Source organism: Chiloscyllium plagiosum, unplaced genomic scaffold, assembly GCF_037043375.1.
Source record: "Chiloscyllium plagiosum isolate Xiang-an unplaced genomic scaffold, Cpla_swu_hap1 HiC_scaffold_8, whole genome shotgun sequence".
Taxonomy (NCBI): Eukaryota; Metazoa; Chordata; class Chondrichthyes; order Orectolobiformes; family Hemiscylliidae; genus Chiloscyllium; species Chiloscyllium plagiosum.
In genome coordinates, this window is record NW_028270146.1 from 90739607 (window position 1) to 90763374 (window position 23768).

The 23768-nt window shown below is 43.3% G+C and overlaps 1 protein-coding gene across 3 annotated transcripts in view; it reads left to right on the top strand.

Moving 5' to 3' along the window:
• The window catches only part of plekhg3 (pleckstrin homology and RhoGEF domain containing G3), a 197201-nt gene that overhangs the window by 119509 nt on the left and 53924 nt on the right, over window positions 1-23768 (top strand). For all 3 annotated transcript variants that reach the window (XM_087990097.1, XM_087990098.1, XM_087990099.1), the window contains one exon: window positions 895-1352. In XM_087990097.1, coding sequence (XP_087846223.1) covers window positions 895-1352 — 458 coding nt within the window. The remainder of the gene's footprint in view (window positions 1-894; window positions 1353-23768) is intronic.

The following is a 23768-nucleotide window of genomic DNA, read 5'->3' on the forward strand; positions in this document are numbered from 1 at the left end:
GTTTCCCTCTGCGTTTCCCCTCCCCCCTCCACTGTAATCCCCAAGTAATCCTCCTAACTGGAACACCAGAAAAACGTGTTAAGGAGATCACTGCAAAGACTTTAATGAAGGACGTGTTTCCAAGTCAGAGACAAGGGGATTGACACCCGTCGCCGTACCTGATTATCAACAGTCTACCTGGTTTAATAAAGGCCTCCTTTTCCTTTCTTTTGTTCTTTTTGTTCAACTTTATTCCATGTTTTCTGTGGCTCGGGGAGCACTGAGGCAGAGTCCGATCCCGCAGAGTTGAGGCCTTTCTGTAGGCCGGAAGTCCCTAGTGTAATATTGACAGAGGCCTGTACTACTGGAAGTACCATCTTTTTGAATGATGCATTAAACCAAATCCACATCTCTCAGCTGTTTATAGACCACCTCATGACACAACTAGGAGAAGATGGCCAGCATTTATCCCCCCCAAACTTTGTCACTTAAATCACAGGCTGCAGTGTCATTGTTGCCGCTTTCAGTGCGAATTGGCTGTCTTGTTTCCTACCTTTTAGAAATGTGACGACACTTCAGAAAGTACAGACTTGGCTAGGAAGTGCTAGGGAAGAAAAGACCGAATGAGCAAGCCTCTCATTTCGATGGCGCCTCCCGTGACCACAGGATGTTCTAAAGAATTTTACAACTAGTGTAGGTACTTCTGAAGTGTGGTAATTGTTGTATTGTGTGATTGGCATAAAGCTTTGAGGTTTGCTAATGATCATATATTTAACATAATCTATGGCCTGTTCATGCACTCCCAGACTGCCTGTAAAATGGAGTATCTCTCTGATTGCTCTCTCTAATGTCTAAAACCATATGTGAATGCGGAACTATAAAATGCCCTCCTTTTGTCTTTCTCACCTCTTCCAGAATCTCCGAGGACTTCTTCTGCCTCTTCTCTGAGCAGCCATGACAGGATGTCCACAGTCACCACCTCCACCAGCTCCATGTCAGTCAACACAGACTGCTCGGACAACGAGCGCCCGGTGAGTGTCGGCTCATCGGGCTCCCTGCCGGATTGGCGCGGTGCCGCTGGGACCCCTCCCCCGGGCACCCAGACCCCAGAGGCTGGGCCCCCAGGGGAGGAGTGCATCCAGGTGGAGTTGACGCCCCATCTGCGGGCACTGAAGGCTGACCGAGTGTGCAACAACAACAACAACATTCAGAACCGCAGGAGCCCCGATGGCAGCTACCACCAGGTCCCTTTGTCTCCCATAGCGACCAGGGCCATGGCCCCCAACCCCAAGCTGTCGTACGTGGACAGGGTGGTCATGGAGATAATTGAAACCGAGCGGATGTATGTGCAGGACCTGCGGAGCATTGTTGAGGTGGGTGTGTGGTTGCCTTTCTCTGTTTAATTTCACCGAACTCAATGTCAATGAGGTTAGAATTTTATAAACAAATCAGGATGATAAAACCCAAAATGTATCAGGAGATAGGTTGTGGTTAACAGTGGCATCTTACTTGGAAAGCAAGTTTCTTTGTTATTGGGAAAAGTTGGGGCTGGTCATGGTAAAGACTAATGGCGTTATTCTTCCAATGAACTGAGATGACCGAATGGGCTGAAAGGCCACCTCAGTGCTGTAAAATTCAAATGTGTCTCAAACCCCCTCAACACAAAACCGAAGGATCCCTCAAAGGATTCCAGTTCAAATTGGTCAGTGTTTGTTTCAGTCAGGCCATTGTGAAAGATTTCTTCAAACACTCTAGCAAGCTATCTTCCTAGCTCAATCTTCACACTCTTACCTCAGGATTGTAAAGGCTTGGGTTCACGTCTTTTCTATCCCCTCAGGCAGACATAAAGGAATCAATGGCATTATTGCTTGGTGACCTGGACAGTTTTATTCTTTGTTTGTGATCTTGTGCTCTTACAAAAATGAGCAGGAGTAGACCATTCGGTCCATTGACCTTGCTCCACCATCCAATATGGTCACGGTTAATCTTGGGTTTCCTTTCTGGCTGCTCCTATTGTTCCTCAGAAAGAGAGAGAGAGATCAACAATTTGGTCTATCTCTGCCTTAAATCTATTCAGCAATAGAGGATTCACAAACCTCTGGTGTAGAGAATTCTCAAGGTATACAATTCGTTTGAAGTAATTCCACCCACACTCTCACCACAAATGATCTGTCCCTTTGTCTGTGTGTTGAATTCTTCAAAGGCAGAAGCAATTTCTCTGCATCTGCCTTACAACGAGAACCATGTATCTTTTTCGTTGTAACTAACTTGTATCTGTCCTGATGGGAATATGGGAGGTCTAATGCTTGCAATTTTCCAAACCCTAAAGTTTAATATATGATGGTCTGAAGATTCCTGAGCTCAATCCTGGCCTAGGATGGGAAAGGATCAATATGTTGCTGAGGTAGCCAACTTAAAATTAGTTTCTCTGCATTTAAAATCCAAGTCACAAATTTCTTCCTGCAGACCTGCACCATCAAGGGAGTTGAATTCTTGCTGTAGGCGTGTCACATCCTACAAGAAGAGTTCACCCTATGGCTCTGTAGTTGTTAATGCTGGGACTCCTGTTGCTTTACCTCAACTTTCTTTCCTTTGTGAATATGATTCTCTGTACAAGTGTCTGGGTTGAGTTTCTGCTGGTGTAGTTCCCTTATAGCTTGGTTCAAGCCTTGTTTCTGAGTACCATTTGATGTAATTTCTGAGTGATTGTATGTTGCACACCTCTTAAGTATCTTCTTTTCCATACTGTGGCTGATTGGAGTCAGAGTTTTACACCATTGTGTCACTTTATACACCATCCACCATCTTATTGCCCACTCTCTATAATCTATTGATTGTTATTGCAGCTCCTGTGTGTCTTTTCCACACTGCTTCATAACCATCAACAAATTTAGATACACTACTGGCTGTCTCTACGTCTAAGTCATTAATAGAAATTGTGAATAGCTGAATCTTGCAGCACTGTCTTCAAACTCGAAAATGCCATGTTATGCCCACACTGCTCCATGTCTGTTATGCAGTCCTCTAATCATGCTAATATATAATCACCAACTCCATGAGATCTTGGCATGTGTGCTAACCCTATTGAATGCCTTTTGGAAATCTGGGTGTGCAACAGTGAAATCCTGATGACTCCAATCCCAAGGGATCTGTCCATTAATTTTTTTAGTTTACTTTATCCTCCTTCATGGCATGTGGGCATGTCTGGCTAGGCAAGCATTTTCTTTCTGTTCCTAACTGCCCCAGAGAATGTAGCAGTGAGCTGTCGTCTTCAACCACTGCATTGTAAGGACACCCGCAGTGCTGTTAAGAAGGGTGTTCCAGGGTTTTGTGAAGGAATGCTGGTACACTTCCAAGTCAGGATGGTTTGTGATGTTTGTAGATGATAGTCCTCTTCGTTTCTGGGTGATAGAGGTCACAGTTTGGAAGATGCTGTCGGAGGAATCTTGGTGAGTTACGACAGTGAATCTTGAAGGTGATACACACACACTATGCCACTGTGCATCATTGATAAAAGGAGTTAATGTTGAAGTGGTGATGGGCCGGCACTCAAGTGGGATCCTTTGTCCAGAATGGTGTCAAGCTGTTGTTGGAGCTGAACTTGTCAGCTGAGTGGGAAGTATTCCACCGCACTCTGAAGATTCCCGATCTCAATCCTGGCCTAGGATGTGGATAGTGAGTTACTCTACATTATTCCCAGCCTCTGATCTGCTCTTGTCGCCACTGTATTTATATAGCTGGTCCAGTTCAGTGTTTGGTCAATGGTAGCCTCCCAGGAAGGTGGTAGTGGAGGTTTCGGTGATTGTGATGCCATTGAATGTCGAGAGGTGATGGTTAGATTTCAGCTTATTCAAGATGGTCATTGCCTAGTAATTCTATGGTGCAGAAGTTACTTGTCACACGTTAGTCCGAGCCTAAATGTTATCCAGTTCTTGATATAAATGGACACAAACTGCCTGTTTGTCTTAGGAGTTGAGAATGATGTTGAAGATTATAGTTGAGAATGATGTTGAAGATTATGCAATTATCAGTGAACTCTATATCTCTTTCCTGTATTTTGTCTCATCATTGTTTGCAATCTGGCCTACAACAGCAAGCTTGTAGATGGAGTTAGAATAGAATTTCAATCTCAGGATGGAGGTACGGTCAATGATGAAGCAGCTGAAGGTGGTTGGGTCAAGGACTGTACTCTGAGAAAGTCCAGCATTGATGGTCTGAATCTTTAACAATCACAACGGTCTTTCGTTGTGCCAGGTATGACTCCAGTTAGTGGAGAGGCTTCCCTGTGATTCCAGTTGACACCAGCTTGCTAGGGTTTTTCAATGGCAAACTTGATCAAATACTGACTTAATGCCAAGGGAAGTTTTGAGACAGCGAGAGAGTACCATGTAACCTAGTTTGTCAAAAGAAGTGTAAGGTGGAAACAGAGAACATGTGAAAAATGTCTTTGTTAACCGATTTGTTCACAACTTACAACACCCTGACCTTGCAAAAGGCATTAAAAATGTTTGCCCGGAATTAACTCTGGAAATATTTATAATGACGTCTGACAAGCTTGTACAAGTTCAGCTAATCCAGAGTTACCAGCATGAAATTTTGACTCATTTGTGATCTAATTATTCTTTTGTTGATGTGTGGGTGTGAGCCTCTGTAATGTGAATTGATGCTGAATGGTGACTAGCATTAAATTTGTTCAAATGTTATTTACAATTGCAGCTGGAGATCTGAACCCAGATTTGTTTGTGGGAAGACCTATTAAGAGCTTGTGGACAATATAGCTCCAGTACTTTCTGTTCCTGGAGCACTTTCTATGCACTGACATTACTGTGACAGCCAACAAGTATGGACATAGTGTCTGTCACATTGGGAGCAGCTTTGTATGGATTGTTTCAGGAACTTCACATCTATTAATTTTGTGGATAACTAGATTTTCTTTATAAATATGTCAGTAAAGGGAGAGTTGAACATTTCCTTTTAACAAGGTATTTCTTGGAGTAGTGGGACTAAAGAAAGACTCCTTCCATCTTGGTCATAACAGGACCAACACTGTATGAGAAAAGTACCAAACCTGAAACAACAAATTTCATTGGTGTGTCAATACAAACTTTGTGTAATACTCGGGTCACCAGCTCGGATTATACTCCTTACTCCATCCCTGGTGATAGGTCTGTAACCAGCGATTCTTCACATTCTCATTTTGGTTTGATTTATTATTGTCGCATCTACCTAGGTACTATGAAACGTTTTGTTTGTGTGCAGTGGAGGCAGATCACACCATACAAAATGCATTACGGTAATAGAACAAAGCGAGGAATACAATGGTACAGCTGCAGAGAAGGTGCACAAAGAGTGAAGTCAACATTAAATTTAAAATTTGAGAGTTCCATTCAAAAGCTTATTAACAACAGGGAATAAGTCATTCTTGAATTTTTTGATATGTGTTTAAGTTTTTGTATCTTCTTCAGTCTGAGAGAAGAGGTTGGAAGAGAGTATAACCGGGATAGGACGGGTCTTTGATCATGTTGGCTGCCTTTCCAAGGCAGTGTGAAGTATAGATGGAGTCAGTGGATGAAAGGTTGGCTTGGGCTGGACTGTGTTCACAACTCTGTAGTTCCTTACGGTCTTGGGCAGAGCATATCAAGCCATGACGCATCTGGATAGAATGCTTACTATGGTGCATCTATGAAAATTGGTACGAGTCTTTCTGGCCATGTCGAATCTTGTTAGCTTCCTGAGGAGGTAGAGGCGATGTTGTGCTTTCTTGACCATAACATTAATGTGAGTAGACCAGGACAAATTGTCGGTGACCATTACTTGATGCTTTTGGTCATCTCCACCTCAGTACTGTTAGTGCAGGCAGGGGCTTTCTCTTTATTTTGCTTCCTGAAGTCAATGACCAGCTCTTTCATTTTGCTGACGTTGAGGAAGAGATTGTTATCTTTGCACCAGGCCGCTGAGCACTCTTATCTCTTTCCTGTATTCTGTCTTGTCATTGTTTGAGGTCTGTCATCAGCAACTTGCAACTGGAGTTAGGATGGAATTCGGCCACAAAGTCTTGAGTGTATAGGGAGAACAGTAAGTCCTTAGTATGTAGCTTTGCAGGGTACAGCTCCATAACTTTCTGCTCTAATACAATCTACGTTTTAACTGCACCTTAGGGGAATGTTACCACTTGTGACTGGGTATGTTGCAAGATTCCAAGCACCCATCTTTTCATTTACTGAAATCATAGGGATTTTGAGGTTGGCTGTTTTGGGATTTATAGAAACTCTATTTCTGTCCCTGATTGACTTTTTCACCTCATCTTTAATAAAAAGCAAAGTACTGTTGATTCTGGAGATCTGATCAAAGAGCAAAAAGTACTGTAGAAACTCAGCAAGTTTGGCAGATTCAGTGGAGAGAGAAACAAAGTTAACATTTTGAGTCCAATATGAATCTTCTTTAGAAGCATTTACCTTTTTAGATGGTTTCTGCATGAAGTTTCCCAGACAGGGCCGACCTTTGCAAACCTGTCCAGGAATTCACAAACCCAGCCACAAATAAGCAATAAATTGAAGCTTTTACACTCAGTGGAGTTGAAAAATGTGTTGCTGGAAAAGCGCAGCAGGTGAGGCAGCATCCAAGGAGCAGGAGAATCGACGTTTCGGGCATAAGCCCTTCAGGACTCAGTGGAGTGTCACTTTCTGCAGTTTAAATGTCCAGCAGACACATTGACAGCTACTGAGTGATTATATAGGGTAAGTGAAGTGGTTAGGTGTCAACTGCAAGGGTTTTTTTTTAGATTAGATTAGATTACTTAGTGTGGAAACAGGCCTAACAAGTCCACACCGACCCGCCGAAATGCAACCCACCCAGACCCATTCCGCTACGTTTACTCCTTCACCTAACTCTACGGGCAATTTAGCATGGCCCATTCTCCTAACCTGCACGTCTTTGGACTGTGGGAGGAAACCGGAGCACCTGGAGGAAACCCACGCAGACATGGGGAGAATGTGCAAACTTCACACAGTCAGTCGCCTGAGGCTGGAATTGAACCCAGGTCTCTGATGCTGTGAGGCAGCAGTGCTAACCACTGTGCCACCATGCTGCCCATTGTGTTGGAGGCATATGTTTTTTGAGTGGGGGAGAGGTCTTAGTTACGTACGAGCTAGAGCAGATTTGTTTATCCTGCAAATTTTCCGAGGTCACCATCAAGCTTAAGTGAGACTGAAGTCTCTGACTTCAAAGGACTTTTCCATTGGTTCTGGAAGTTTCCTTTTTTTTTCAGGCAGTTCTCTTGGACTCAGCTGCATCAGGAGTTCTGCATGCTCAGCCTGGCATTCTAATGGATCAAACCTTCACCCATTCACTTCTCCTTGCTTTAATTCCAAAGTTCCCACTTTCACTGAATGGATCAAATTACTTCCTGTTCCTTCCCATTGTAGAGATTTCCGATGGATTAAACCCCTTCTGATTCTTCTCAAATTGAGGAGGACAAGATGTATAATTACCCAGTTGGGTATTTCTCTGTTCATTTTTTGCACACCATCCAAACATTTTATATACCTAGAATTAAGCTTTAATCCAGCTTTTGTCACTGTTCTGTTTGCCCATGTGTCAGGGGTCTTAAATCAAAACTAATGGGGGAAGGTGAGATTGCATCAATATTCTGTGGGTAACTCAGTCGTTACAACAATGAAGAGAACAAGAGTGTGCCTTAATATAACACATTTCTTTACAGCCAATTTAAGTATACTTGAAATAATTAATTTGATTAGATTTCCCACAGTGTGGAAACGGGCCGTTTAGCCCAACAAGTCCACACCGACCCTTTGCAGCGTAACCCCCCCCCTCCCCTCTGACTAATGCACCTAACAACTATGGACAATTTGGCACGGCCAATTCACCTGACCTGCACATCTTTGGAATGTGGGAGGAAACCGGAGCACCCGGAGGAAACCCACGCAGACACTGGGAGAATGTGCAAACTCCACATAGACAGTTGCCCGAGGCTGAAATCGAACCTGGGACCTTGGTGCTGTGAGGCAGCAGTGCTAACCACTGAGCCACCATACTGCCCATCACCAGTGTATGATTCTTTTAACAGCTAGCTATAAACGATAGCCAGATAATCTGTCATGTTCTTTGAAGGTTATGTATGAGCCAGGACCCAGGGGAACTCTCTTGCATTTCTTTCAAATACTAAGTTGGTCTCTTGAGTCCATTTGGTTAAATATTGGTAAAATATTTAAAATCAGTTAAATATCTCCCCTGAAGATGGCCCCTCTGACAGTGTAGCTTTCCCTCTGTGTACTGCATTGGAGTGTCAAGTGAGACTGTGGGCACTGGGTCTCTAGGCTTGGAGCTGGACTAGAACCCATGTCTCTGACTCAGGCAGGAGCACCACCATGACAAACAGCTAGACCCTGACCCCATATCTATGTGGGGATTACTTCCTGCTCAGGCTTGAACCAGACAATGAGTACTTTTGGAAATTTCTAAGATCACTTTCAAGTCCAGAAGATCACTTTAAAGCTGATATCCATTGTCACTGACTTTGTTTTATCATGAGATATGTGTTCTGTTACTATGATTAAAGTTTTCTTGAATACTCTCCATAGTGTTGGTATTTACCCTTCAGAAAAAGGCATAACCTGATCTTTGATATAAAAAGCTGTAGTAAGACTGATTGATTCTTTTAACTCTATCTGATTTCTCAAAAATTGTGCAAATGCTTGAAGGCAGTGGCATTTACTATATTCTGTTGAGGTTATTAGTTTGCATCAGTAACACAGCCTAGTAGTTTAGATTGGCAATGCCCTTTGGACCTTGTTTAAACAAAGACTTCATTATATAGAGAGCGATACAGTACGTCGGACAGGAATGCACCTTGGAGAGGGCGCAGAGGAGATTTTGCGAACTTGTTGAGAGGATTGAGAATCTGGTTTTATTCTCCCTCTGTGTAGGCTAAGGAAAGATTTGGAAGAGGCATTCTAAACGATGAAGGTTTTGATAGAATAAGGAAGGGGAAACTGTGTTCACCGACCGGAAAGTTGGTAAACAGCAAAATAGACACAAGTTAAATATTTTGAAAGCGTGGAGAGGTTTTCTTTATATGCAGTGAGTTGTAATTGAAATGCAACGCTTGAAAGGGTGGTGCAGACAGGTTCAATAACAACTTACAAAGTGTCATTGGATAGATGCTGGAGAGTGAATATGGGCGAAGAACAGGTAAGAGTGGTGTAGTTCCTTCTAAGGTTGACCCAAATGGAATGGACCAAATACCTCTCGTACTGCATCTTCCTACAACTGTCCCAGAGTATTCCCTGTCAAGGCTACTGTCCACAAACCTCTCCTGACTGTTGTGTTCTTCGTCCAATTTCCTTTTTCTGACACCTGCCGATCCACATTGTTGCAGCAGCCCCGAGAGTCACCCCTGGTGGCTCAGAAATATCCCTGAAAATGGTAGATCAATGCAAGGGGGGGAGGCAATGACCTGGTGGTATTATCACTAGCCTGCTAATCCAAACTGGTAATCCATCCTGTTAATGTTCTGCGGACCAAGGTTCAAATCCTACTATGGTAGATATGGAATTTGAATTCAGTTTTTAAAAAAATCTGGGAGTTGGGAGTCTATTGATGACCATGAATCCAATATCAATTGTTGGAAAAACCTTTCTAGTTCACTAATGCCCTTGAGGGAAGGAAACTACCATCTTTACCTGACCTGGCCTACATGTGATTCTGGATCCACAGTAATATTATTGACTCTCAACTACTTTTATTGGGATGGACAATAAATGCTAACCTATCCAGCGATGTCTTCATCCCAAGAATGAATTTTTTAAAAAAAGAGGACCTTGAACATAGCCAGCACAGTTACAATGGGCCAAATGGCCTCTTCTGGGCTGATATTTTCCATGTTTTTCTAAAATGGAGGAGAGATGTGTGTTAAGAGAATGGTTTTACTCTGTGATTTAAAAGTTTGGAGTGAATCTACTCAGCAGTGGGAGAAATGTCTCCTCCTATGAAGAGCTAAATATGTCTCATAGTTTTTGGTACATTACATTCATGTTACACTAACTATCAACAATAGCTTGCCAGTCCTGGAACACTGACTCAGCCTTTGGAGAAGCCCAGCAAAGAAATGGAAGGTCCATATTTGTTGGTCGACCGAAAAGCTTCAGTCAGTGAAGTGTCGCTGAAGTCATATGATAAAATGTAGCAGGTGGTTTGTACAAAGCAAGATCCCACATTGTGATAATGCCTAGAATCTATTTTAGCGGTTGGTAGCAAGATGGACATTGGTCAGCATGACACTGCTTTTCTTCACAGCAGTGCCTCGAGATCATGCACATCCAACTCCGAGCCACATCTGAAATACGTTACCTCTGGCAGTGCAATGTTTTCCTGGTACTCCACTGGCAATTTTACCCTGAATTACAGTCTCTGGAGTAAGATTTGAACCTATTACCTTTTGACTCAGAGGCGCGACAGTGCTTTTCATGAGCCACAGTTGACTTGAGTGAGGAGTCAATGACTGAAATAAAAGCAGGTCGGCATACTGAGAGGTACATGAGCAAGAGCAGCAAATGTTCCTTGTCTTAACCATGAACTGTGAATCCTTGTGATACTGTGGTGACCTCCATGCATTTGCAAAGACACAAACACAATGGGATTGATTTAAGAGGGTGGGGGAACTGCCAGGGTCCATAGAACCCCTTGGTGAGTAGCAACCATTGGGGTTGCAGTGGGGTGGAGCTGCCTGTGGTTGAAGTGAATTCTGAGCTGTCAGACTGTTCCAGACATCCGTGTTTAAACATTAACACAACGTGGTGAACTGGTGCCCCAGAGAGATGCAAATCATCCACAAACCCCAGGAAACCCCCCTCAAGCAAGGTGCCTTACCGCAGAGGATATCAAATTTGATATTGTCCAGCCTTTGGCTGGCTGTGGGTTCTTTTTTGTCTTTTGTAAAATTAGTTGGAGCTTTATATTTCTTCCCATGATGGATTGCATACATATTGAAGTGGTTCAAGTTGGGTGAGATTGTAATTGTACATTTGAACTGGGCCTCAATTTTGTCAAAATGTATGCTAGGCCTAGCCAGCTCCACAAGTAAAGTAGTGGGGGGGGGGGGGGGGGGGGAAGAGATTGGGAGGTGCATCAGTATCTACGAAGGATAGCTAATCTACAGGACTTCCAGGAGTCTTCAGGAATATTAGGTTCATCTCCATCTGGAGAAAAATCATAGGCGCCTTCTTAACAAAACAAAAATTAATTTATTTTTCAACGCATTTTCATTTGTTTTGAGTTATGCCAACAATTCCTTCGAGGGTAATTAGAGATGGGCAACAAATGCTGTTTTTACCAGCAATGCTCCACATTTTGCGAACACTTTCCAAGAAAAATGCAAATATTGGAAAGGGGGGGGGAGGAGGAGGGGTGGAGATGCAGTGACAGACAAAAATCATCTCACTGGGTTATGAGGTGTAATCAACTAAGGGAAGTGCTCCATGGTGATGAACACTTTGGACAAGTGACGGCAAAGTCAGCGGGAGGCTGAGGTGGTCAGAGACGGGAGGTGGATTGGTGTCCAGGGATGTGCAGGCTATAGACCATGGGAAACACAGGGTTGCAGGGATAGTGTTGGGGGGTGGGGGGGTTGCGGGATGCTCTTCGGAGGGTCAGTGTGGACTCTATGGACTGTTTCCACATTGTAGGGATTCTATGATAGGGTCATGAGGTGACTTCAAGTGCACATTGGCAAACATGAGTCGCTATTGGGATTGAACAACTGAAAGCCTCCTCAGCTATGGGGATCTGGTATCAATTGGATTTGAGCAGTTCATGGAGTATTGGCTGATGACCTACCACCACTAATTTGGCTTTGAAGTAAAACTCACATTGGGTTGGGGTGTCATTGGTGTTTTACTAGGGAGGACAGGGGTCGATTTTAACCTCACTCTTACATGTAACAAAGTTGCAGTGGGCTCACATTAGGACTGGAAATCTCAATGCAGCCATTAATATCAGTGATGTAGCGGGTGCCATTTTGAAAGAAGGGCTCATGTCAGGTGCTCAAAGCAGCACCTGTTTCAGACTAGTTTTAACAGTGAAAGCAGGTTTCAGTGACTTTTAGGACACTAACATCATCTTGGGTATGAAATACTCTCCGCCTGTAAAGCGGATGTGAGGAGCGTCAGATCAGTCATGATCCTGTTGAATGAAGGAGCAGGCTTGAAGGGCCAAATGGCCTACTTGTGTTCCTATGTCTTATCCTTTTTTTTTGCGCTCGCTACTACACACATTCCAGGCAATGGAGGCATGCCCAGTCGTGGTTTAAAAAAAAAATCAAATTTTCCTGATGATAGGTTTAAAAGACTTGGGTCATGTTTGTAAGTTTTCCAGAAGGCTATGCGGTGTAACTTTGCTTAGTCGTCTAAGTTTTGATAATTTCTGGCTCCTCCAAGTCAGAGAACTGATTTGCAGACTCCACTTTTCATGTTTGACAAGCTAACATTTCCTTACACATTCGTGACTGCTTGCAAACAGAGCCTGGTGGGACAGTAATTTGTTGCCTCAGGGTCTCCAGTCACTCTCGGCACAATGCCCATTCGGCTTACCTGGCTAAGGGCAGTCCAGCTGTCATTTTTTAATATCTGCCTCAATCAGGCAGCGAGCTGCATTGGAAGACCTGTCCTGAGATTTGGAGGCCCAGTTCCTGCTCGATATTTCTCCCTTGGTGTTCGTTACGCAACACCTTGTTGTTCATGGATTTTACGCAGGTGTTATCTGTTTGATCTGAAATGAGCTGCTGCCTGTCGTATTTTTATTAAAAGCTGGTCAAAGAAGCAAATAATACTTTTGTATCTGACATTTTCAGATTTGCTCCTGAATACTAAGAAACCCCCTCAGAATAGGTAGCAAATGGGAGTGCTCTTCTGCAATTAACACAGGCATAAATGGCACAGAAAGAGGCTGTTTGACCTATTGAGTCCATGCACAGAATAGAAAACAACAGATTATTGAATTGGAAAAGGATTGCAGAACTCTTGAGACACTGAGAGATCTGGAACAAGAATCATAGGAAGTTTGTGTTATTAGGAAATTAAATTAAATATTGCATTTTTGCAATTTTGCTACAACTGTGTGGGGGTGTTGATGGGACCACATCTGAAGTACTATATGCAGTTTTGGTCTCCTTTAAATAAATAAGAGCATTAGAAAGAGTTCAGAGTGGTTTCGCTTGACTGGTACCTGGGATTAGTAGTGGGTCTGACCAGGAAACATTGCACAGGTTGGGGCTGTATTCTTTTGGAGCTTAGAATATTGAGGTGATCTTTACTGAAACATATAAGGTCCTGACTAGATGGTTGCTTCAGCGATGTTTCCCTTTCTGGGACAGCCCAGAACTCTGGGACAAAACCAGAAATTTCTGGAAATTCTCTCAGCAGGTCTGGTAGTAGCCATGGGAAGAAAAAAGAGTTAATGTTTTAGGGTCCACAGATCCTCCTTCAGAACTAGTGTAAAACTGCTGAGGTTTTTCCAGCAATTTCTGTATTTTTGTTTCGGAATTCCAGCATCTACAGTTCTTTGGGATTTTTTTTTGGGGGGAGGGGAGACTGTGTGACATGGTTTAATAGTAAGGAGTCTCCCATTCAAGAGAGAGAGAGAGAGAGAGATGAGAAATATTTTCTGAGGATTGTAGGTCTTTAGAGCACACTTCCATAGAGAGCTGTGGAGGCAGGGTCACCACTTATTTTTAAGACAGATGACTCCTTTTGCCAATCACGAATCTATGGTTATCAAGCGAAGGTGGGAGTTGAAGCCACAATCAGATCAGACGTGATCATATTAAATGGCACAATGGAGCTGAAGGGCAATTACCACTAATTTGGATGATGGTATGCTGTCTCTCTGTAGAATGAACAGTAGGTCCCATTTCCCCCTTTTTATCCTTGTAACTTGCAAATTTCATAGATTCCCGACAGTATAAAAGAGGCCATTCAGTCCATCAAGTCTGCGCCAACCCTACGAAGAGCAGCTCACCCAGACTTCTCTCCATACCCCATCCATAGAGTCCTACAGCTCGGAGACAGGCCCTTTGGTCCAAACTGGTCCATGTCGACCAAGATGTCCCTCCATGTTAACCCTATTTCCCGGCACTTAGTCCACATCCTTCTAAACTTTTCCTATCCACGTATTTGTCCCTGTATTTCCCTTGTCTAATCCACCTAACCCACAAATCCCTGGACACTACGGACAATTTAGCATGGCCAATCTTTTTAACCTGCACGTCTTTGGACTGTGGGAGGAAACCGGGCCACCCAGACAAAATGCACACAGACAATTTCCTGAGGGCGGAATGAAACCTGGGTCCCTGGCACTGTGAGGCAGCAGTGCTAACCACTGTGCTGCCCTGGGAAAATTTATTTTCCCCTAAGTAGCCATCCTATTTCCTTTTCAGATTAGTTTTCAACAACTTTGCCTGGAGGTTGATGTTACTGGACTGCAGGAGAATTAGATTGCTTACAGTATGGAAACAGGCCCTTCGGCCCAACAAGTCCACACCGACCCGCCGAAGCGCAACCCACCCATACCCCTACATTTACCTCTTCTTACCTAACACTACGGGCAATTTAGCATGGCCAATTCACCTGACTTGCACATCTTTTGGACTGTGGGAGGAAACCGGAGCACCCGGAGGAAACCCATGCAGACACGGGGAGAATGTGCAAACTCCACACAGACAGTCGCCTGAGTCGGGAATTGAACCCGGGTCTCTGGCGCTGTGAGGCAGCAGTGCTAACCACTGTGCCACCGTGCCGCCCATGGGAGAAGGTTCCCGTTCTCCCAGGACTACACATCTCTTGCTCTATATGAGGAAGAGGTATCATCGCTCAATGGGTAGTGCACTCCCATCAGTGATTCCGAGAGTTATGGGTTCAGTTCACACTTGAGATGCTTCAACATGTCATTTAAGCCAGCCCTGTCTGTACTATACTGAGAAAGAGCTGCTCTGTTGGAGAGACGATTTTTTTTTGCATAAACTCCGGTTTTATCAGTTCGGCTTAAGAGGATGTGGAAGAAGAGTGGGGATATTCAAACTGGTTTTGTGGATATTTATGCTTCAACCAGGTTATCTGGTCATTTTATTGCTTTGTGGGATCTTGCAGTGCTGGTGCCGAATTTCCTGCTTTATAAACAGTGCCTACGCTTCATTGGCCTTAAGGAGCTCTGGGAACCCCCGAGGCTGGGAAATGAAGAGCACAAAAGCAAAGCCTTTTCTTTCCAGGGTGCGTCATTGTTGTGGTGCTGTGCCAGCAGGTATTGGCCTAGCCTTTCTGCCCAGAAGGTTTTAGTTGCCCCCAGGAACTCATCCTTACCCTGGTTTACAAGAGATGTTCTAATTTGAAAGGGTGTCGAGGCTGCGGTACTGAGAAACTCTGCCCACTGGCAAGAGTTCCACGAAGTGGAGGATACAGATTTAATATTGTCAGAAGGAAAACCAGAGCAAGGGGAGAATTGTTTGTCACAGACTTATGATGATTTGGAGCACGCTGCCTGAAAGCAAGTAAATTTCACAAATAAATTTGATAACTGTTTGAAATGGGGAAAATACACAGCCCTGATTGAATTAGAACACCCCCTCAAAAGCTAGCACAAAAGGTTGAATAAGCTCCTTTTGTGGTGGAAGATCCCATGAGCATGTCAGGTAATCATTGAGGCTGGTTTAGTGGAGAGGTGCGTATAAGGGAACTAGCACAAAAGCACCTGAATAAATCAGCCCGAGACAGGCAGCATGGGTATCAGACTGAGAGTACAGACCTGTGACAGCCACAGGAATTTGCCTTCGCTTTCTTAATAGAAGGTACAAGAGAGAAAGTGATAAACCTTCCATTGGCACCAGATCGAGGCCAAAGTGGATTTGGGAACTTAGCCAACAAAACCTCTCTAGTGCAGAGCGACTATTTCACTGGGCAGCTAGCCAAGTCTGACAGGAACTCAAAGGCACAGTAATAAGGCAGCAGTTTGGCAATAATGTCAAATTCCAATGACTTGCACGTCAATCCAGATCCAGTCAGTGAGACAGAAATCAAGACACTTTTTTTGTGGATTGAGTTAATTAACTGAAACAAAAACAGCAGTTGCTGGGAAAACTCAGCAGGTCTGTTAGCGTCTGTGAAGAGCAAGAAAAGTTATCTTTTTTTAGGTCTGGTAACCCTTTCTCAGAACCTGAAACATTAACTTTGATTTTTCTTCACAGATGCTGCCAGACTTGCTGAGCTTTTCCAACAACTTGTGTTTTTGTTTCTGATTTACAGCATCTGCAGTTCTTTTGTTTTTTATTTAGAGTTTATTAACTACTCAGTCTTAAAGCTCCTTCCAACCACCAATTCCATATCCTTTCCTTTTTAAATACACCCAGTCCATTAATTAATTAAACCATTAACCCCATAATGTGTTTAATTACTTGTACTAACAGATTACTCCTCTTCAAGCAAAATGTTTGAAGACACAGAAAACAATCTTTGATCAAACTTAATCAAAATTAAAATGATTTGTTTTCTGTATCTTACCTTTATTGTACCACTGATCAGTGACAAAATTCTTTTCTGCCTTCATATTCCATATAATGGGATCAACTTTCAATATTCATCCTTTTTTTTAAAACTTAAGAAAATTATAACATGGTTAACCATAAGTGACCCAAACAAGAATTGATTTATTTTCATGTTATAACTCCTCCTATCACCAGGTGTCCCTCTTTGAGGATCTCCAATGTTTTATTGGAGTAATCACCTTTTCTCAGTGAATCAGCCTGATAGCTGATGACTTGCATGAACCCACTTTTTATTTTGGAAATCTGTTTTCTTTTCCAACAGTTCCTTCATGCTAATAAGGTCAATCCTCAACCTTCAGTTTTAGCAACATCCCATGTCAAATGTACATTGTTCCAAAGAGAAAATAACGGTAACATTCTATGGGCAAGCTTTCCTTGGATTTCACTGAAGCTATTGGATGAATATAGCCCTGTATCGACAAGTTCTATTGATACCAATATTCTAGAAGCCATTGTATTTTTAACAACCCCTTTTATTTTTATGGCATGCCAGATAATCTTTGGGGTTCTTCAACTCCAATGTTGTGATAAGCACTCTGGATGTGAATAACCATCTGGAAAGTTGACATGTCTAAACAGGGTTAGCTTTATATTTCCTGGGTCACCCAAGTCTTGAAATTTGAGTCTGCAGTTTACTTGAAGCTAGTTCTTTTGAACATTTCATTTACTCTCAAGGCTCTGTCAACGACGCCATGTTTAATCAGAGTGCTCCGTTTCAATATGTCATAACTAGTATTGGATCTAATCTGAATCCACTATCTGTTTAAAGGTCCAAGCAAACTTCCCAATTGTTCTGCACACCAATAATTTGATTGCCCCACTGTAAAATGATTGTCTTCTCATTACTATCGACGACCTTACCTCGACCTTTCCGCTATGTCTGCCCTTTTCTTTTGTAACATACCATGTTTCCAGATTAAAAATTATTTCTGCTTTTTGTTAGACTCTCAGACTTCTCTCTGAAACTTAATGTGTGGCCTTTCTCCCTGCATGCAGTGCTCAGAAAAAGTGGAGCTAATGGTAATCCCTTCTCAAGCTAGGGATGATCACTCATTACTGAAGGAATTCATGGATTTTCCCAAAAGACAGTTGATACAAACTATTGCCCCCCAACTAAATGCAGTGAGTTATTCATATAGGTGATCCATGCCACAGTAAAAGTTGGTTTATAAATAGGTTGGTCGTCTAGGATTACATGAAGCAGCCTATCTATGACTATGTGATTTATTCCACACTCTTATTGTATTTGTTAGCACAACATTTATGTTTTCTCCCATATCCTTAAATTAATCATGGGAAAATTACCCCATTGTCAGTTAGCAATTTGGCCAGTGCTCCCAGTTCACTCGTATTCATTTTTCCATTACCTTAACCACTGTTACTCTTTCTCCCATTGTGGTTTGGTCGTGCAGAGCTTGAATATTGCTGAAAAGAGATGTTGTGTTGAAGCTTTTTGTCTTGTACTCATCAGGACATTTTGAAAGAATACCAGTGCAGCGGAGAACCTGTTATACTGCTGCACTACTTACTGAATATCGTGCAAACTCATATACTGACCTAAAGACATCACATACATGCCTGAAAAGAGCCCAGACTACCTCCGTAATGGAAAGCATAAGATATCTCAAAGATTTGAGTGACACATGGAGTTCATGTTGCTACCATGCAGCAATGTAAGTGGTACTCGTCACAACTGGGTTCAGCAGTCAAACCAAAGAAGACTTTCATCCTATCACCTTTGATAAGAAATGTGTTATATGAATTTCAGTGCCAGTGTGATGCTAAATATTTACACTGTGTATTCCAAAGGTGGACAGAATCTGTAAAGTAACATATCCTTTCAGCTTTTTGCAGCAGGCTGGGTACTGGCTGTTACCAGTCAGCTCAGATTTGCAAAACTCAGTGCAGTTTCCAGCATTTGATGTAGTTTCACACGGGGACAATATTTGCTAAGTAATTCTAAATATGTGAAGAATTGAACTGCAACCAATGGAGATTGTCAGTCAGGTTTGTAGTGTGGCACATATGCATATGCTGAAAGCTACATATATCAATGCACAGGGCCCTGTTCTTTGCAGGTAAAAGGATCATGTGAGCATACTGCACCTGGTTTGAACTCCACCAAAAAGGCATTCTCTGCTGTATTTCCCAAGATCATGCCTTTACCAACCAAAGACAACTTGTCAAAGTTTAAAATTTTAAATAAAGCTTGACAATAGACATGAGTAGGAGAAAGTGAGGACTGCAGATGCTGGAGATCAGAGTGGAGAGTGTGGTACTGGAAAAGCACAGCAGGTCAGGCAGCATCCGAGGAGGAGGGGAATAGACGTTTTGGACATAAGCCCTTCATCAGGAATGGATAGCAAAGATTTGGAGGGATATGGGCCAGGAGCAGGCAGGTGGGACTAGGTTGGTTTGGGATTATGTTCGACGTGGACTGGTTGGACCGAAGGATCTGTTTCCATGCTGTATGATTCTAATTAATTTGGAAGTGATAGCCTAGTGTTATTATCACGAGACCATTCATCCAGAAATTCAGCTAATGACTGGAGGACTTGGGTTTGAATTCCTCTCTGGCAGACAATGGAACCTGAATTCAATTTGTTTTTAAAAATCTGGAATTAAGAATCTTCTGATGACCGTGAAGCTATTGTCGATTGTTGGAAAAATCTATCTGGTTCACTAATGTCCTTCTGGGAAGGAAATCTGCCATCCTTACCTGGTCTGGCCTACATGTAAATGCAGACCCATGGCTCTGGCTCTGAATTGACCCAGCAAGCCACTCAGTTGGTCGATTGTTGCGAAGTCTCCAAGAAGTGAAACCGGACACACCACTTGATATCGACTTAAGCACCAGAAGTGACAGTGGCACAAAGTGCAGTAACATCTAGTGCCAAACTTGGGAGAGCTGTCTGGTTAAAAACATTGGCCCGTTATACTCATGGAATCATTCCTTATGGACAATGTCCCAGACACCAGCATCACCATCCCTGGATATTTCCTGTCTCCCCGGCAGGACAGACCCAGTAGAGATGTGACACAGTGGTATACAGTTGGGAAGGAGTTGCCCTGAGAGTTGTCAACATTGACACCAGATCCCATCCCATAGCTTCAGGTTAAACATGGACCCTGAACCCTTCTTCTGATGACCATGCAACCACCCTCCCTTCACTGATAAATCAGTACTCCTCCATGTCAAACAACACTTGGAGTTACCGCAGAGTGTACTCTGGGTGGGGGAGTTCAATGTCCATTACCAAGAATGGCTTGGCAGCTGGTTGGGCTTTAAAAGATATAGCTGCGGCAACCAACAAGAGGGGAAAAACGTACTTGACCGTACTTGATCTGCCGGCTGCAGCTGTATCTATCCATGATAGTATTAGTAAGAGTGACTATCGCACAATCCTTGTGGGGTTGAAGTCCTGCCTTCACATTAAGAATGTCCTCCATCATGTTGTGTGGCACTATCACCATGCTAAATGGGACAGACTTCAAACAGATTGAGCAACTCAAGACTGGACATTCATGAGGCGCTGTATATTGATAATTCTTAATCTCGCAAGGAATTAAAGGATACGGGGTGAGTGCAGGTAAGTGGCATTGAAATGTCCATCAGCCATGATTGAGTGGCGGAGTGGACTTGATGGGCTGAATGGCCTTACGTCCACTCCTACGTCTTATGGTCTAACAACAGTAGCAGCATTGTACTCCAGCATAATATGTAACCTTGTGGCCCGGCATATCCCCCACTCGACCATTACCACCAAGCTAGTGGATCAACTCTGGTTCAATGGAGAGTGCATGAGGACATGCCAGGTACAGCACTAGGCAGGCCTAAAAATGAGATGTCAGCCTGGTGAAGCCACCAAACAAGGCTACTTACATATGAATAGCATAAGCAGCAAGTGATAGACAAAGCTTATACACTATAAAGATTGATTACCCGTTGGTATTTCTTGCAAATTGTCCTTATGAGTGCAGGATGAAAAGCTTTGATGATCTATCTTTATTTCAGCGATTCTGTTGTTCTTTACTATATATTATTTAACATGTATTTAATTGCCCCCATTTCTACAAAGTGCATGGTTAAAATGATTTTTTACCTTGTCTCAGGTCTTCAATCCATTGCTCCAACTTTGACAAAGTCTCTTGAGATTTGGAGACATACTATGATGATGTCTTCCCATTTTACTTATAAGATAAAGTCGCCACAATCCCTGAGGATCGTCTGTGGCTTTAGGTGGTTTAACCTGAGGGTCACCATGCCTTAGGTGAAGGGAGAGGTTGAGAAGGAGAGTCCTTCATGGTAAACCTCAGCTGGAGCAGGAATTGGAGGTGGCACAGTGGTTAGCACTGCTGCCTCACAGCGCCAGGTACCCAGGTTCGATCACTGCCTCGGACAACTGTCTGCGTGGAGTTTGCACGTTCTCCCAGTGTCTGCGTGGGTTTCCTCCCACGGTCCAAAGATGTGCAGGTCAGGTGAATTGGCCATGCTAAATTGCCCTTAGTGTTAGGTGCATTAGTTGGAGGGAAACGGGTCTGGGTGGGTTACTCTTCAGAGGGTCATTATGGACCTGTTCAGCCGAAGGGCCTGTTTCCAAACTGTAGGGAATCTAATCTAATCGAACCCACACGGTTGGCATCATTCTGCATCGCAAACCAGTCATCCAGCCAACTGAGCTACTAGCCCCTTTACATTGTAATCAGTGCTGATCTCTTCTGTAAGTTTAGAGTACTCATTGTACCTTACTCCTGTGCCTTTTGTTAGGATTGCTAACCTGTGTAAAGATGGATGGGGATGCAGCCAATCCGATTATAAGATAATTAGACTTCTGTCCTTTAAACTCTTGTTTCCTGTCAAACAACCCAGTAGTTTGATTAGAGACATTAAGTCTCTAAAGAAATACTATAATGTCCGGATTGTATAAGTTTACTGACTACCCAAAAGCAATTCTGTTCCATGTCCAATTTGATTTGAGCCTTTTTCATGAACAGCTTGCTCAACAACAAGGGTAAGTGTATTTTACTTGACGTTACGTGTGTGCTGAGAAGGTGGCTTGCCCAGACCAGAATTCAAATTCCCTTAATAACAACTCAATAGTGCTGGAAATCTGAAACCAATGCAGAGAATGCTGGAGAAACTCAAAGGTCTGGCAGCATCTGGGGAGAGGGGATCATAGAATCCCTACAGTGTGGAAGCAGGCCGTTCAACCTGTCAAGCCCACACCAACCTTGGAAGAGGCTTTGTGCGTGGGAAATTGCATCTCTCAAACTTGATGGAGTTTTTTTTATTAAGGATGTAACCAAAATGATAGATGAAGGCAGAGTGGTAGATGTTGTCTACGTGGACTTCAGTAAAGACTTGGACAAGATGGTAGACTGGTTAGTAAAGTTAGCTCACATGGAATTCAGGGGGAGCATGCCAGTTGGATACAAAATTCGCTTGACGTTAGGAGACAGAGGGTGGTGGTGGAGGGTTGCTTTTCAGACTAGAGGCCTGTGACCAGTGGTGTTCCATAGGAATTAGTGCTGGGTCCACTGTTGTTTGTCATTTATAAAAATGCTTGAGCTGAGATTATCAGAAGCATGGTTAGTAAGTTTTATGGATAACAGGAAAATTGCTGATGATAGTCGGCAGGGAAGAAGGTTATCTAAGATTTCAAAGGGATCTTGATCCAGTGGGCTGAGCAGTGGAAGATGTGGTTTAATTTGGATCAATGTGAGGTATTGCGTTTTGGTAAAAACAAACAGTGACTTGGAGATAGTGAGGACTGCTGATGCTGGAAAGTCAGAGTTGATAAGGTGTGGAGCTGGAAAAGTATAACAAGTCAAGCAGCATCTGAGGAGCTGAGAAGTCTGTTTCAGATCAGAATCTTTCATCAGGATTGGAGAAACTCAGCAGGTCTGGCACATCTGTGGGACAGTCAGAGAGTCATCCAGCACAGAAACTCAGACTCTTTGATCCAACTCACCCATGCCGCCCAGGTTTCCCAAACTAAACCAGTCCCACTGACCTGTGTTTGGCTCATATCCCTCTAAACCTTTCCTATTCATGTCCCTGTCCAAATGTCTTTTAAATGTTGTAACTCTAATCCTGATGAAAGGTTCCGACCTGAAACGTTGACTCTCTTGTTCCTCTGCTGTTTGACCTGCTCTGCTTTTTCCAGCTCCACACTTTATCGAACCAGTACTTACACAGTTAGAGATTGGATTAGATTCCCTCCAGTGTGGAAACAGCCCATTAGGCCCAACAAGTCCACATCGACCCTCCGAAGAGTAACTTACCATTCCCCTACTTTTTTTTTTACCCCTGACAAAGGCACCTAACACTATGGGCAATTTAGCACGGCCAATTCACCAGACCTGCACATCATTGGATTGTGGGAGGAAACCGGAGCGCCCAGAGAAAACCCACGCAGGCACTGGGAGAATGTGCAAACTCCACGCAGTCATCCGAGGTTGGAATCGACTGGTACTGTTAGGCAGTAGTGCTAACCACTGAGCCAAAGTGTCACCCTTTCATGGTAGGGCCTCTGGTACTGTTGTCGAACAGAGAGACCGAGGAGTTCAGGTGAATAGTTCTTGAAAATATGTGTCACAGGTAGGCAGGGTGGTTAAGATGTTTAGCACACTTGCCTCCATTGCTCAGACCACTGAGTACAGGAGTTGGAATGACATGTTGAGATTGTTCAGGATGTTGCTGAGGCTACTTTTGGAGTACTGTGTACAGTTCGGATTGCACTGCTATAGGAAGGATCCGTTACATTGGAGAGGGTTCATGAAGAGTTTACCAGGATGTTGCTGGGAATGGAGGGTTTCAGTTATAAGGAGAGGCTGGGACTATTTTCACTGGAGCGTAGGAGGTTGAAGGGTGACCTTTTATTGTCATAGAGATGTACAGCATGGAAACAGACCCTTCGATCCAACCGGTCAGAGGTTTATAAAACCATGAGGAGTAAAGGTCTTTTCCCGAGGGTAGGGGAATTCAAAACTAGGGGGCATATTTTTAAGGTGAGAGGAGAAAGATTTATTAGGAACCTTGGAGCAACTTCCCCACACAGGGTGGTTCTTATCTAGAATGAACTGCCAGAGGAAGTTTAAAAGATATATTTGGACAGGTACACAACTAGAAGGATATGAGCCAAACACAGGCAAGTGGGACTAATTTAGTTTGGGAAACTCT